Source organism: Typopeltis vanoorti, chromosome 1 (genome assembly GCF_054136105.1).
Source record: "Typopeltis vanoorti isolate ZY-2024b chromosome 1, IOZ_Tvanoo_1.0, whole genome shotgun sequence".
In the NCBI taxonomy this organism is placed as follows: Eukaryota; Metazoa; Arthropoda; class Arachnida; order Uropygi; family Thelyphonidae; genus Typopeltis; species Typopeltis vanoorti.
Genome location: NC_143549.1, coordinates 90990196 through 91006619, shown reverse-complemented (window position 1 = coordinate 91006619; position 16424 = coordinate 90990196). Strand labels below are relative to the sequence as shown.

General features: G+C 35.4%; 1 protein-coding gene across 2 annotated transcripts in view; it reads right to left on the bottom strand.

The window, feature by feature from the left end:
- Positions 1-921: 921 nt before the first annotated feature.
- Positions 922-16424, bottom strand: part of LOC150110198 (tyrosine aminotransferase-like) — a 78166-nt gene continuing 62663 nt past the window's right edge. For both annotated transcript variants that reach the window (XM_090392146.1, XM_090392141.1), the window contains exons 9-12: positions 13316-13444; positions 9848-9931; positions 9372-9470; positions 922-1334 (exon numbers count right to left, since the gene is read on the bottom strand). In XM_090392146.1, the coding sequence (XP_090248272.1) occupies positions 1161-1334; positions 9372-9470; positions 9848-9931; positions 13316-13444 (486 nt within the window). In that variant the 3' untranslated portion in view covers positions 922-1160. The remainder of the gene's footprint in view (positions 1335-9371; positions 9471-9847; positions 9932-13315; positions 13445-16424) is intronic.

The following is a 16424-nucleotide window of genomic DNA, read 5'->3' as shown; positions in this document are numbered from 1 at the left end:
AAAACAGAATATCGTCATGACTATTATCATGTGTGTATTCTTTGAATTGCTTGTTGTTTCTTCTACTTTAATAGTATCAGATGTACCTGCTGTTTCAATACGTGTATCACAATTAGAGTTAGCATTACCTGTTTCATTTGCTCTTCTTTTCAAAGTCCTAGTTCTAAGCCACTTTTCCATTATTAAAAAACGTTTCCAAAAAATATATAAATACTGGAGCTAACTCACGACACACTTTGTGCAAGTATCACTTAGCATTTCTGAAGGTATACTGAGCCTTGTTTGAAGGAGGGAAACCTTCAATAATAAAAATCAATAAACAACAAGCAGTTGGTTGAAATGTGGATAACACATGTTCATTTCAAATCTGACAAAACAGCAAGGGAAAGCAGAAGCAATAAAACTATACTGTTGTTTACTTCATCCCCCTTATTATTCGTCATTCCACATTTATTTAATAACAAATAGCGTCAGAATTGAACATTCTGACACTATTTGTGGTTGTTTTTTTTAAGTCTCCATTTGATTTCAATAATTTTTACTTACTTATTCAATTTTAATTTTTTGGATAATTAAAAAAAATATATATTTAATTAATTTAAGTCTGCCTGAGGACCACCTGTCACATTGTCGCAGACCACAGGTTGAGAAACACTGGTCTAGGAAATAATAAAATTATAATTTCATATTGTAAGTTTTCTTGGTTTATATATTTATATTAAGTATTATTTTTATGTACTAGTGATATATAAAAGTTAATATGAATCCATTAAATGCGATACTAAAATATAATTTTTAAAGCATTTCCAGTACATTATTCATAAATGCATTTGAATGTTTCAATGGTAGTTAGGTTTTAAGCATTATTAAGACCACTTGCTTTGTATATTGTAGATTATATTAAATTGAGAACAGAAAGGGCACAGAAAAATATTTCAAGTGTATACTGAAGATATATACAGTACATTCTTTTGTAAATGGCAAGTTCTTGTATTTTGTATCATCATAAATAAAAAATATTGACGGATTTCTCTGAACTCACAGGATTTCAATTTTAGTCCTTTTTCAGATAACACCAGTAATTCCACATTTTATTTAATATCATAAGGATCAGATTCTTTAGTGATAGGCATGATCATCTGAAAGAAAAATAAGCAGTCTTATACTGGCATAGCTACCATGCTATTTAGAATCATGTCCATATTGTTGCTTGTGGGTGATTTGGGTAAGGTATAATGACTCATACAGAATTCCTTGATTCTTTCACAGGCTTCATTCATCATTTCTTCAGGTACTGTTAGCACAATTCGGAAATAGTTTGGATAATCAAAACACTAAAAAAAAGAAAAAGAAAAAACAGTGAAATATTAATTTACAACAATGTATCTGTAATAAATTCTATAAAAAAATTGTCTTGCAAAGCATTAAATCCTAAAAATTTAATATTGGGAATAAATTGCTGTTCTGACTTTTGAAGACCGATTACTGATTAACACTAACAATTGCTCTTTGCTTTAGAGCATCGGTTCTCAACTGGTGGTACGTGTACCCCCAGGGGGCCGTTCAGGGGTATACAAAAAATAACCAGTAATGGAGAAAAACAAGTAAAGTAAACTATTTTACATTAAGATAGTATTAGTGTCAGTATTTAAATATAGCTATCTTAAAAGCAAGGGGTACAATTTATAGAAATTTGTTTAAAAGGGGTACGCAAGTGGAAAAAGGTTGGGAACCACTGCTTTAGAGCATGGCAGTCAATCATGGCTTCATATAATTCTGTATGAAAGCATTTTTGGTTCATATTTTTTACTTTATATATATATATAAAATAGAGAGAAAGATAAGCTTATAAAGTTTATGGTGAGGCCTCAGCTGTACTCTCTTAAGGACTCATTCCATCTAAACAAGGAAATTAGAACATAATTATTTTTATTTAGAAATATATTTACAAAAAAGTCATCATGCTATTCCTATAAATGGAATTTTGACTTCAGCATATCGGCAGATGTCAAAATCTGCTGATATGCTGATAACGTCTGTGGAATACTTCGAAAGTCTCCAATTTTGAACTTTTGAAAATCATCTGTATAAATGTAGTTAAAAAAAAGGAAAAATGAATTGGTATTTTGTCCCTAATTATACATAGCTTGAAAGTAGCAAATAATGTGAATTTTCATTTCTAAAAAAAAAGGAGTGGGACAACCCTATAGGTTTGTGATAAAAGAAAGCATGGTTAATGAGAAAATATTTTTATTTCAATCCTGTTCAAGTTTATGTAATTTTACAAAGCAATTTTATAAACAGAAATATTAACTATAAGTCTGTCAGCACTGGGGAAATAAATGGATCATCATTTGGTTCACCATGACTTGGATGATACCAGAAGTTGGAGGGTAGGATTAACAAATTGAGAGCATCTTATGACTGTTTTGTAAATGGATTCCACTCTCCTTATTTTTTTACAGTGAATTTCTGCTGCACATAAAAGATACTGACAAGCTCTTGTAAGAAGCAACTTATTTTTTTTTATGCTTTTCTAATTAGAACAGATTTCTTCCCTTGTTTTTTTTTCCAGATTTTCTGATTTTTCTTAAAGCACATTGAAATAAACTAAGCTATTAAGTTTATCATGAAACTTTTGTATACTCCTACTTCCCTCATGAATTTTCTACAATATTACAGGCTACACTTTGACTTGAAGGCCTTGTTTGCTTTCCAGCCCAGATATCAATCAGAATAAGTATAATATACTACTAACAGCATATATTCTAATATATTTAAGATATTACTGTCTTATTTAATAGTTTGGTATCATATGCTGTAGACTTATTACCACAGCCAAGAAATAAGGATCACAAGAAAACAAGCATGAATTAATTAGAATAAGTGTGAAATTAATAATGTATGCACTAAGAAGCAAATGCCTATAGCCCTTGAATGATAACTTGATCATTTAAAGTCAGTGAAGCCAATAAATTTGAAATTTCCAGTGGATTGACTAACTTCAAGTGGTCAAGTTAGCTTTTTGAGGGCCAGAGGTGTTTGCTTTTTTGGTGTTTTAATTTCACTCTTTCTAATTTCATATTTACTTCTAAATTCCTTTCTAAAAGAATGCAGAATTAATAGCACATTTCACATTTTTCATGGAGCCAAACAGAAAAATTCAACCACTGCACTGTGCAATACCACCTGAGTGGAGGAAGACACTACCTTCCATAAGATTTCAGAGTTGATATCTTTACAAAAAATGGAAAGTGCAGGAAATGTTTGTAGTTGTTTAAACAACTACAAACAAAAATTTTCATATAATTCCTTGCATATGCAAGGAATTATATGAAAATTTTGACATTTCCAGCAAAAGTATCTATTCTGCATAAATACTAGATATTAATTAATCTGAGTGTTCTGATTCATATGAAGGTGAATAGTTATAAGTATGATAAAGTGTCTTTGTGAGAAGGGCAAGTTCTTTGAGTTTGACTTGAAAATTTTGTTCAACACAGTATGCATTTTGCATTATGGAACATAATACATAGCGGTGCTGGAATTTGTCAGAAACGTGTGATAACTAGACAGATTGAAGAGAGTAAAATGCTCAATGAAACTGAAATTCAGATGACGAAACAAATATGTGGCTGGTAGTGATGTGTGCTAAATAGAATGTTGCAAGAATGAAGATGTACGATACAGTTAGCATTGTGAAACAGATAAGAAAGAATATGCAAAAAAGAAGAGTTTAGCACAATGATCAAAATTTCCAGAACCTTGAGTTCTGTACAAACTACTTGAGTTTGGGATACTAGCAAAGCACTGCTTTTCTAGTCTCCTTTCTGCTATTTTTCAGCAAATAGCAAAGAGGAGATGAAAAATGTGAAGCCAAGAGGGGTGGGGGGGGGGGAAATGAATGTGGTGTTATGTGACAATTTCATGATCAGGGGAGTATTGAAAGTAGAACCAGTGAAAGCATGTTTCACAGGTGCAAACATTTGGGGCATGACTGAAGCAATATGTAAGCAATGAGAATAAGCACATGATATACAATGTTGCTGGGGTGCATTTAACACCTAATTTTGGTATTAGGTGTCTAGAGAGAGAGAGAGAGCTTTGTTCACCATGTATGCTGAAGTGCAAATTCAGGAAAACTTAATCAGTTAGGGTGGAAGCAGGTGAGTGTGTGTGAAAGCATCCATGAGGCAAGTGAGTGTGAGAATGCATAAGTGCAGAATCTAGTCTCAAGTAAAAATAATCAAATGGTTCATCAATTCAGAAAGTTAAGGCAGATAGGGACCTAAAGGGAATCTACAGTTTCTATATACTAATTCCAGAAGTAGGAACAAGAGAGAGGTGTTTTGGGCTTTGGTTAGTGCAACCTTGCCAAAAGTTATAAGCATTAGAGAGAGACTTGGCTAACAGCAGATGTAGTTACAGGGATGTGAAGGGTTGAGTATTTTCAGGAAAGATGGAGAAGATTGGATGGGGGGGGGGTAACTGCTGATAATAGCAGATGGATTGCAGCCAAAAAGAATAGGACATAGGCAAGAAGGTGGCTGTTCATTTGAAGCAGTCTGGTGAGATTAAGGCCAGTAAGACAAAATATACAGTTGGTTGTTGGTATAGGCCAGGGAGTTCCACACATGATCTGTAAGACATACATCACCAAATTAGTACAATGAGTACAGTCAATTATTATTGGAGACTTCGACTATAGAGATATAGACTGGAAGGATTAAAGATCACACGGCAGGAAGAAAATGGCATTTATTCACCTACTAAGAGATAATTACTTAAGACAGTGTGTGATGGAGGGAACTAGGGGTGGGAGAGTATTGGACCTGGTCACAGGATCAGAAGAGCTATCCATAACCAAGGTGACCATATTATCTCCAATTGGTTAAAGTTACCATGCACTCTTGACTTGGGAGATTGTACAACATGAGGAATATTCTGTCAAGAAGGGGTATATGGAACTACAAGGTAGGTGATTATGACAAGCTTAGGAGGAAGCTTAAATCTGTGCCATGGAATAAAAACTGCAGGGAAAGGATGTTAGTAGTGCATGGGAGATAGTTAAGAGTGAACTAGAGCAGTGCTTCCCAAACTTCTGGATGTCAGGCTCCCCCCCCCCTTTGGAAAAATTAAAATATTTCATGCTCCCCCTCGAAAAAAAATTGTAATATAGACATATTATTATAATATTGTATTTATATTCAATACAAAACATACACAGCGAATATTGTGAAAATCAAATGCAAATATTACATTTTTAGCATCTTACATACACATCTGACATGGCACATTATCTCATATTTTTACATAGATAGATATATAGTTATTCCACATTTGCAGTACAAGCACATTAAATGTAAAATGATTAGTAATAAAGAAAAAATTAAAAATATAAAAGTTTAATAACAATTTAATATGATGGATGTGTTTCAATACTGCTACACTAATATCAGGTGAAATATTTGAAACTGCAATTCTTAGATTTCTGCTTTGAAATGAAACTTATATGAATAAGCATATATTTACTAATATTCATTAAGCAGCGAAATACGCAGGAAGCAAAATTTGTGAACCCGCACCAATGTGCGATTTTTTCCATTAAAATATAAAAAATAACAAAAAAGAAATAATAAATAATTAAAATTAAATACATTTCTTTTAAGATAAAAAAAATCTACTTAGTCTTAAAAGATTTTAAATTTATTTTCATTATTTTGTGCCCACCCTCAACAAAACTTACGCCCCCCCCCCAAGGGGGCTGTGGCCCACAGTTTGGGAAGCACTGATCTAGAGGATGCAATATTAAATTGTATACCTAAGGTAAGGATGGTTAATCAGGTAGGAATTAGATGAAGTAATATCATTAAGCATGAGCTGCAGAAGAAGATGCTGTGGAGGGTATATAAAGAGAAAGGTGATCAGCATGGCAATGAAGGCAAAATCAGATTTTGAGAAGAATCTAACCAAACAGGCCAAAGGAAATATCAAAGAGTTCTTTGATATTTCGTGGCAAGTAAGAGGAGGAATGACTATGGAAGATTAATCTTAATGAGTGCTGATGGTGACAAAACAGATAAAATAGTTAATTTATTGAGTAACCACTTTGCATGGTTATATCCCACATTAGTATCTGGCATATGTGACAGATACTAATGTGGGAACAGAGGTGGATGAATTGAAGATTTTTAGGATATTGCAGAATCCCAGTGTAAATACAGCCGTGGGATTAGATGGGATATCAGCTTGGATTTTGCAAGAATGTGCAAGGGAACTGCCAATGCCTCTGATTTTTAATTAAAGTCTCAGTTCTGGTACAGTTCCAAGGGAGTGGAAAGAGGACAAAATAATTCCCTTGCATAAGGGGGGTGGAGGAATTCTAAGACTACAGTAGCAAATTATAGATTAATCACTATGTCAGGTATGGTGGTAAAAGTACTGGAAAAATTGGTCAAAAAAAGAATTCAAGGATAGGTGGATAATATGATACTGCATGAGGGGCAACATGGCTTTGTGAAGGATTGGGCATGCCTTAGTAATTTACTATCTTTTTATAATACAGTAACAATAGAGTTGGATAAAGGAAATGGCTACACAATGATACTGCTGGATTTTTCAAAGGCATTTGACAGGATACCACATGAAACTATTACACAAATTAGAACAAGTCAGGATGGATATGACACTGGCTGCTGGACAGATATCAAAAAGTATACATATGGAGGGGAAGAATTGAGGTGAAAAACAGGTGACTAGTGGCATGCCACTATGTTCAGTGCTGGGATCACTAATGTTTAATTTATACATAAATGATATAGGAAATAACTTGAAAGGAAATATTCAGTTTGGTGATGATGCAAAATTAAGAGTAATAATCAAGGTGATTGGGAGAGCTGCACTTGTAAATGAGTCAGTGAGTAGATTATGTAAAAGATATATGGGGGTGACTTTCATGGTTGAAAGGATTTGGCATCAGGCACTTGAAGAAATTGTTCAGTGAAAGATTGAATGTGAATTGTCAGGGAAACTAAACTGGGTGGTTGCATGGATGTGTGCATTAAGTGGTAGATATTATTACTATGTGTGTGTGTGCATGATAGAGAATGACACCCTATTAGGGATGACCCCAAGAAAATGCAAGCTAATTCCAGAAGCATCAGGAATAAAGGCCGGGAAGTTCGTTGCATAGATGTAATGAAACCAAAAATTATAGTAGGAGTAGAATGTTACAGGTTCATATGTAAACGTATCTATATGTAAACAGTATAAAATAGACAACTGAGTGCTGCTACGAGGACCATCTAAAGATGAAGACTACAGACTGCAGAGACAGATAAATCTTATGGATAAAATGACAACTATCATTATGGAAGATTTCAAATGTGGGATAGAGACTAGAGGACAAAAAAAAGGATGGAAGATGAGGGAAAATGAATGTATAGAATCATTCAGAAATAACTACCTGAAGCAGCATATGACAGAAGAGACCCATGATTTTTTTATATCAGCCCAACACACAAAAGGTCCTGAGGCCTATTATATATTATATAATACTGCCATGTACAGCCAAAAACAATCCTATATTTTTGCCCACAAACTATTATAGTACAAGAACATAGGATCGAGTAAGAGCACCTGAGAATCTGTCTACAAATACAGTAATTTGATCATTATGTCTCCAATGTGAGAGTGATCATGCAGTTTTAACTTGAAAGGTGAGAATGTATGTAAAAGCGTTGACTAAGAAGTGGCATATGAGTAACTATATGGTACATGATTATAATAACTGAGAAGACAGCTTGAGGCAATGCATTGGCATGAACTGGATGGCAGAAGAATGAACAGTGCATAGGAATTATTCAGAGGTATCTGAATGCATCCCCAGTGTTAAAAAAAAAGATCTGATATCATGAGTAATAAAACTCCAGAATAATTATGAGTGACAGTCACAGCAATGGAAGACAAAATCAGATTATGAAAAGGAGTTAACCGAAAGAGAATTTTGTCACTATGCAAGAAGTTAATGAAAAAATAACCATTGAAGAATAACCTTAGTAAATGCAGATAGTGGAAAAGTATTAGATGCGCTACAAAATAATGGAGTTAAGTGATCGGCTTAGTAAAATATACGTTTCAGGCTGACCCATTAGTCTTTTGGATTCTGGGGAGAGAGAGAACTGGATGAAAGAAATAGAGGTAGATGAGTCAGATTTATTAAAGCTGTTACAAGAACTTGACTCAAATATGGCTGTTGGACTGGATGAGATATCAACATAGGTGCTGAAGGAATGTGAAAAACAACTGATCTGCTTGTTCAAGTTGAGTTTCAGGACTTGCAAGATTCTTAATGAGTGGAAGAAAAGAAAGATTAACTATATTATACAAAAGTAGAACACTGATACAGCAAATTGTAGCTCATTATCTCTTGTGTGATCATCATGATATATTGAAAAGCTCTTAGAATAAAAACGTGTTCACAGCAAAAAAAAAAAAAATTAAGCATAGGTAAAAATTAGATACATATATTTCAATTTAAGTTTCTTAAATCATCACCAGTGTGAACAAATAAATAATTGAAAATAATAAAAAGGATCTTTTTCAAAGAAGAAAAGTTTTCTTTTATTTTTGAGTGGGGGAGGTTGAATTTTAATTATTCATTCATTTACACTGATGATGGCTTAAGAAACAAGCTGAAATATTTGTTTCTAATTTTTACCTTTAATTAAACTTGAAAATACTTCAGGTGCAAATTTGACTTACCTGCTTGTTTGCTTACATGGGAAAAAGGATTAAAACCAAGTTTATAAAATTGCTTGGTATCTTTAATGTAATGTTACATTAAACTTCCCAAAATATGGGAAACACCGTACTTCGAAATCCTAATTTACATTGTAGAACACACCAACAGAGTGTGCCACACTTACTTAGGACTCTATTCTTTCGTTCACATGTTGTAGTTAGTTTTGTGTTGCCTTTGTGTGTGAGTGTGTGTGTGTTACGTCTCGCATTGTACTTCCTGACAGTGTCTCAGTGACTGAGACAAAATATCAGAAGTATTCAATGTTATTTTTAATACTTTTTGAATGCCTGCTACACTCCGTTAAGCCTCTAACATAAATTTCTACTAGCACTTAAGCCTTGACACATGGATCCCTTCTTAACAGAAAGTTCTGGTAGGCTCCTAGGTCATGACTACATTATTATCCTATACGATAATATCGTATAGATTTAGTGGTTTGTAAACTGTTCTAAACCAAACTCGTTTTAGGAGTTTGTATAAAGATTATGTGAAAAATATCTTCATATATATTGTTTTAACAGATATACTTGTTTAAATGAAAGAAGTGTTATATTGTATGTATACCTACCATTCCAGGAAGACAAAACACTGACTGTTCGGATACCATTCTCTCGACAAAGTCCAAATCGTGTTTAAAGTCCGGATAGCTGGTGATATCAATCCCAATCTGTTGGAGAGATAAAGGAAAGCTTTTTTTTAAAGAAATTATTCCTGTCATTTATAATAAACTGTAATTGAGGGATTCAGAGACCGTTAGTATATGAAATGTTTTGATAGACAAGTGCTTATCTGCTAGAAATTTCATCCATAATATTTTTCTCATAAATTGAAGAATAAGAGAGCAAAATTACACCCCCCCCCCCCAAAAAAAAATGAAAGCGCTTTGCACAATTTGTTCTGTCTTTCGCAATAATTGTTTTTAAAGAATTACAGATGAAACAATCTTTCATTTCAATTTACTTACTAATTGTATATGCATGTCCCCCCCCTTGCTTATTAGCAAAAATTATGTGGACTAAATGGAAGGATGAAATGATCACATACCATCATATACATTGCTCCAGAAGGCATATTAGGTCGCAGTCCAGGTATCTTTGAGAGCATAGAGTATGATATTTCAGCATTTCTCTGAAAAAGAAAAAAAATTGAATTTTTTTTTAAAATTGAATATCATGGGAATTTTTCTCATATACAGTGGCCTGGTCACACCATTATATATATCATACCCACTGAAAATTTTCAAGAAGATCCAAGAAGAATTTAAAAAAAAAAAAAATTTCCTTTCACTTTTATGGTTACCATAATGATTTGCTACTTCTGTTTGCAAGAGATCTTTCCTCTCTCTCTCTTCACAAGGCCTGTGTAGCTCAGTGGAAGTGACGCTTCATCCTCTGCTCTAGGCCGCACGAAGATAGGCTAATGGTTCGAGTCTAGTCGTCGATTGAAGGAACTTTTTCTAAGCCTTTCTTCGACCGGTTCCTGAGTTAGTCGATCTCTGGCAAGGGCAAGCAGGTTTTTTCTCCTGGGAACTCGGGTTTTTCATCCCATAAACTCAAGAAAATCGACGGTAGAACCTACATTATTTCAGACAGCAACATATCCTGTTAGGATTAGGTACCAAGAGATGGCAACACTTGTTTGCCTATCTCTTCATCTGTGGCTGCCTATAATTAGTGATAGACATGGGCCAGCTGTCTGATTGACTACCAGTGGAGATTGAACTGCCAAATCAGTCTCCAAAAGCTACATAGGGTTTAAAGGCCTCGCCTGCTCCCTATAAGAGAATAAAAGGTGTTAGCTTATTATTATTATTATAAGTAATATAGCATGAATCATGTAGTTCACCACCAAAATAGTTGGTTTATATTGAAACTATAATTTAATTATAGTCGAGTTTCTGTGCTCAAGAGAAGGTATGATAACCTGAGTCTATTTTGAAGAATATTATTATTATTATTACAGGTGACTCCAAGGAGTCCTTAGACTCATTGAGGGAGGCCCTAAACATCATGTCAATAACAACTATTCAGCTTCCACACAGTATCTATCATACTTTGCCTTGAACTCATTTACAGTCATGGCACCCACAACAGACTGGCAACTTTCTAGGGGCCATCCATGGAAACTGGGCATGAGTGTGGTTAGCAAGGGTGTTAGAGCTAGGTTTTTTACTTGGAGAGTGGTGAATGAGTGGAATAAGCTGCCAGAGTCTGTTGTGGGTGCCATGACTGTGAATGAGTTCAAGGCGAAGTGTGATAGATACTGTGTGAATGTTGAATAGTTGTTCTTGACATGATGTTAGGGCCTCCCTCAATGAGTCTAAGGACTCCATGGAGTTTCCCGTAATAATAATAATAATAATAATAATAATAATAACTTATTCCACTCATCCACCACTCTCCAAGTAAAAAACTTAGTTCTAACACCTTTGCTAACCACACTCTTGCCCAGTTTCCATAGATGGCCCCTAGTCCTCCCACCACCAGACTTGTTCTGAAAAACATCCTCTGAATTAATCTTATAGAAATCCTTCAGTAATTTGAATGTCTCAATCATATCACCCCTTTTCCACCTATCAACCAATTTCTGCAACTCACAAATCTTCAACCTGTTCTCATAAGGTTCGTTTCATAGACCTGCTATCATCTTGGTCACTTGCCTCTGGATCCTCTGTGCCTCCTCATCAAGAAGAAACCCTGGGACCCAGATCTGGGCACAGTAGTCAAGATGGGGTCTTATCAAGGTTTTGTCAAATCACTTGGTTACTGAAGAATACCTTGACGAGCAGAGACAAGCAAGTTATTGTTCCTCTGTATCAAGGCTCGATACAGAGGAACAATAACTTGCTTGTCTCTGCTCGTCAAAGTATTCTTCAGTAACCAAGTGATTTGATGTCCCAACACTCCCAAATCCCAGGCCTCATCAATCTCCTGGAATACAGTTCCACCAATGCAGTATACTGCTGCTAATCATTTCACCCCAAAATGCATAACCTTACCCTTTGCCACATTAAATTGACATCTATTCTCCTGAGCCCAGTCCTCCAATCTATCCAAACCATCCTGCAAAATTCTGACATCATGTGCATTAACTGTTGCTCTACCCAACTTTGCATCATCAGCAAACAAATGAATAGTTTCTCTCAGATCCTTTCCAACATCGTTAATGAACAAAATAAATATTAGTGTCCAAGAACAGAACCCTGTGGCACACTACTAGTCACAGGCCGTCTTTTGAGCTCTACTCCTGAATAAATTACTCTCTGATATCTCTCCATCAACCACCCTCCTATCCATCTCACCAACCTTATATCCATCCCCATATGCTGCAGTTTACTGATTAGAATTCCATGTGGTATCCTGTCAAAGGCCTTAGCAAGGTCCAGGAGTATCACTGTAAACCCATTACCCAGTTCAGCCGTCACTGTGTTATAAAACGTGAGCAAGTTACTGAGGCATGATCTACCCTTCACAAAACCATATGCTCGCGTTAACGCGATAATTTTTCAAACACAGCTCAGGGTGGGGGATAGAAAGAGAGAGACCAAGGTAGGAATTGGATTTATCCACCTGAAACGAATATCGCCAGTGTGCAAAAGGCGCTTGTTTTTAGGAAGATTAGAGAAGTGTCACTTCTCTGATCTCTGATAAAGTGACAACCACTCCTGCTTGCCTCTTTAATAACCATACCAGAGCTCGGTTAAAAAGACGGCCCTTATATCATACTTCATCCAGAAAATAAAAATTATTTGAGAAATCCAAATAATCAACAACTGAATAAACAAGAGTTCACTGTCCTATAGTATGCTAATTATTTTGATCATATAAAACATTCTTCTATCCTCTAAAGTATTTTCATTCCTCGAGGAGAGTAGGTAACGCTTTTGGCTCTAACTTTTGGAGATCGGTAGGCTGTGGTTTCCATTCTAAGTCATCAGTGATAGTCAAGTTCATCTCTACCAACAATATGAAGATTTATTCTCGGGTGACGAGAGTAGGAGTACTGCAGATAAGTGCTATCATCTCATGTTCCTAAATCCTAACTAGTATTGTTGGCTGAAGTGTGAGAGCACCACGATAGACTGAGAACATGATGTCGATGACGATTTATGGTTTTAACGGTGCAAGGACAGCAGAGGTCATACTGCGCCATATCAAAGGTTATACCAGTACACAAGGTAAGACAAACATCAATGCCCGCAGCGGGATTCGATCTCCCCGACTTGTTGGTTGGAGAGAACGGGCTAACCAATCGGCCAACCAGGCCGACTGAGAACATGAAATACAAAATGTGTCTGTATTAATGAGACCCTCTAATAAAACTGTGATCCCTAATAAAATCCCTATTTCTCTTAGAGAAAAGGGAAAACAGTCTTAAACGAAGATCATAACTGTAACACGTAAGAATGTTCTTGAGAACATTTTTGCAAAAGATAACATAAATCATTATTTATTAATCGTATATTCAATCAAATAACATTACCAGTGAAAATAAACGAAGGAAGTTGCTTACTTGCACAATTTCGATACAATCATCAAAGAATGCCTGTGGAGTACTGCTTAGTATTGATGGAAGAGCTCCTTGCACTAATGTGTTACTTCCGATGATCTTCTGACTAAGAGATTGCAGACCTTTACGGACCTATACAAATGATAAAAACAAGCCATTATATCTGATGTATAAATCTAAGTTTATGCGTTGAAAAAGCAATAAAAAAGGCTCCCATACGGAGCACCAGAGGATCGTGGGAATTTGCAATATAATCGATGTTGGCAATCAATACAATGTTTTTTTTTGTTGTTGTTTTTTGAAAAGCCTCAGGACATTGAAAAATGAGTTTTAACTAAGACTTGTCTGTGGAAGATGACCTTTTAGACTATAAAAAGCAAGTTTCAGAGCAGTCTGCATAAAAATATTTACTTGTGCAGTGTACAAATAAATAACTACAGTATACATCGACTTTATACGGATAATAAAACCGAATTATTCTACTCGTCAAAGTGTCTTTCTTTACCACGAGAAATACCATCCATTTACCGCCTGAAAGTTTGATATATTAGCTTGGTTATAACCAATGTGTTTCTGAATTTTTACCTAAGGCAGCCTACAGAATCATAGGCTCCCCATGTTCTCGAGGGTCGTGCTACCAGTTCATGCGAAAACGTTAAATTCCGCGAAAATCCCTACCCTAGTTCAAATAGCCTCAGATATTTTCTATATATATGCCTATTTAAAATTAACAGAAAAGTGTTTAAAAGGTTTTAAACACATTGGCGTTTTAAAAGTATGTCTAAAATGTTATTTATTATTATAAGTAACATTATTATTGAATTTCTGAAACCAGCCTTGGCTATCAATGAAAGTCGTTTCCGAGGAGGTTTAAGAGGTTTGCTGCTTAAATCTGTTGTAAATAACCAGGCCTTAACAGAAATCATATCAATGTTCATACGTTTTTCTTATGCTCGTCTTCGAACCAAACAAATAGTGCGTTCTTCATTTTTAACGTAGCGTCGTAAGTTCTATTCCTGTCACCGACTAGAAATATTTTAATTAAGCCTTTTTTCGACCGGTTCCCAAGTTAGTCGAGACCACGAGATGGTGGCACTTCTCAGCCGCCTCCCTTCACTGGAAGCCATGTATAATTAACGATAGTGATAGTCTTGGGCCAGTTATTTCTGATTGGATACGGGTGGAAATTGAACGTACTCCTCCCCCCCCCCCTCAGTCTCCAAAAGTTAGATTGGACTAAAACGGCTTCACCTACTCCCTATTACCTTGATGGACCTGTGTTGCATTCAGGATTTCTCCATGAGTGCAGGTCACAAAGATGCCTCCAACGATCTGGATCTTGAACCTCTCTCTCTCTCTCTCTTCATGTTATACCCATAGATTTCACTAATGGGTCTTCTCATTTTGTAGGTAGTCTTCCTGGTTTTCTCTTTATTCTTGGTTGATAATTAAGTATTCTATATACCCATTTGTGATCCCTGAGACTGGTTATGTGCCCATCTCATCTTGCTTTCGTATATTCAATTTTTATTTTTTTTTTACATAATTTTTCCACATCTTTTACGCTTGATCACTCTCTGTGTTAGTTCCGAATTTCTCATTTTGCTAATGTTACAAATCCTACGTTCTATTCCCTATTCTCTACTTTCTATACGGGAATAAAAGGAGTTAGCTGGTTTATTTTATTTCATTTTTTTTTATTTTTTATCACGTACATAAGTCGTGTATGTAGGAGTAGGAATTCTACAAGTCTGTACTGTCTCTCTAATCACGGTTTCTTATTTCTTGTGACTTAACACAAAGACTTAGTACTTTGGTTGGCAGGCCGTTCCGTAGCATTTGCTGAATCCGGAGAAACAGTACAAAGGCTCACATGCCATGTCTAATATTTAATGTTCTATAAATCAAGCTAACAGACTGTTAAATAAGTTCTATCCTCTTATCTTGACAAATATATCTTCATAACGACAAAAATCGATGTGTAAAGTTACGGTTTTTATGTGATTGAGGAGAAAAATATCAAAGATCACCGAATTTAATCATTATTGCGCACGTTTGGGTGTTCTGTTGATTGATGGTCAGGCGATGTTTATTGAGTAATAAAATAAAGACATAATTCATAAATTATTATTATTATTATTATTATTATTATTATTATTATTATTATTCCTGATACCTAAATTAATATATGTTTAATCTATAAAAGTTGTTTTCCCATCAGACTGATTCTGAATATTTCATTTTTTCTCTAATTTAATATTTTTTGTCATATGCTAGTTTTCTGAAGAGCGAGGTCCTTCCACGGAGCCAGGGTCAAAGAGCGATACTGTTCGTTGATACTAAACATGAGGCCTACGGGGCGTATTGAGAGCGCTTCTTGACATTTACCCATAAAATCCGCACTTTCTCGTTCAGTCATCACTTTCCTGACCTTTTTTAGGCTTTTGTTCTTCACTAGGTTTAGAATCCATGAGTATTCGCATAAGCTCAGTAATGTGTTAACTAGCGTAACTGCCCCCCCCACACACACACAGATAATGTTCTGATTCTAATTGCTGTTAGTCAGTGGCGTACCCAGAGGGGGGGGGGGGACAAGGGGCTCGGCCACCCCCAAAGAAAAGGAAAAAACACTAGAAAAATTTCCAAAAATCTTTTCCTAATTCAAATTCTTTTTTTTTTTATTTATGTTGTGTGCTACTTATGAATTAGCGATCACTGCAGATGCTCAGTTATAGGTCATATGCGATGTGTAGTATGTATTCGCAAAACGTCTACGTAACTCGCCCCCCCAAAAAAGGTTAAATCCTGAGCGCTCGGCCCCCTCCAAGATTAAATCCTGAGTGCGCCACTGCTGTTAGTGTTCTGATTCGAATTTTTTATTATTATTATTTAGCTTTTCAGAATTGATCATATCCTGTCTATTGATCATACCCAAACAGTGAGATAATCTTCCTCGGAGATTTCAAAGTCCTTTTCAAACTATCTCTCCTACTCTAGCTTCAGATCAAGCTCGAAAAGAAGCTGAAACTGTTTGTTGTCAGTAAGGACTTAACACAAATCATTCTCCAACTTGCCAGAATACTAAATAATCGTCATCATTCTCCCAATACCG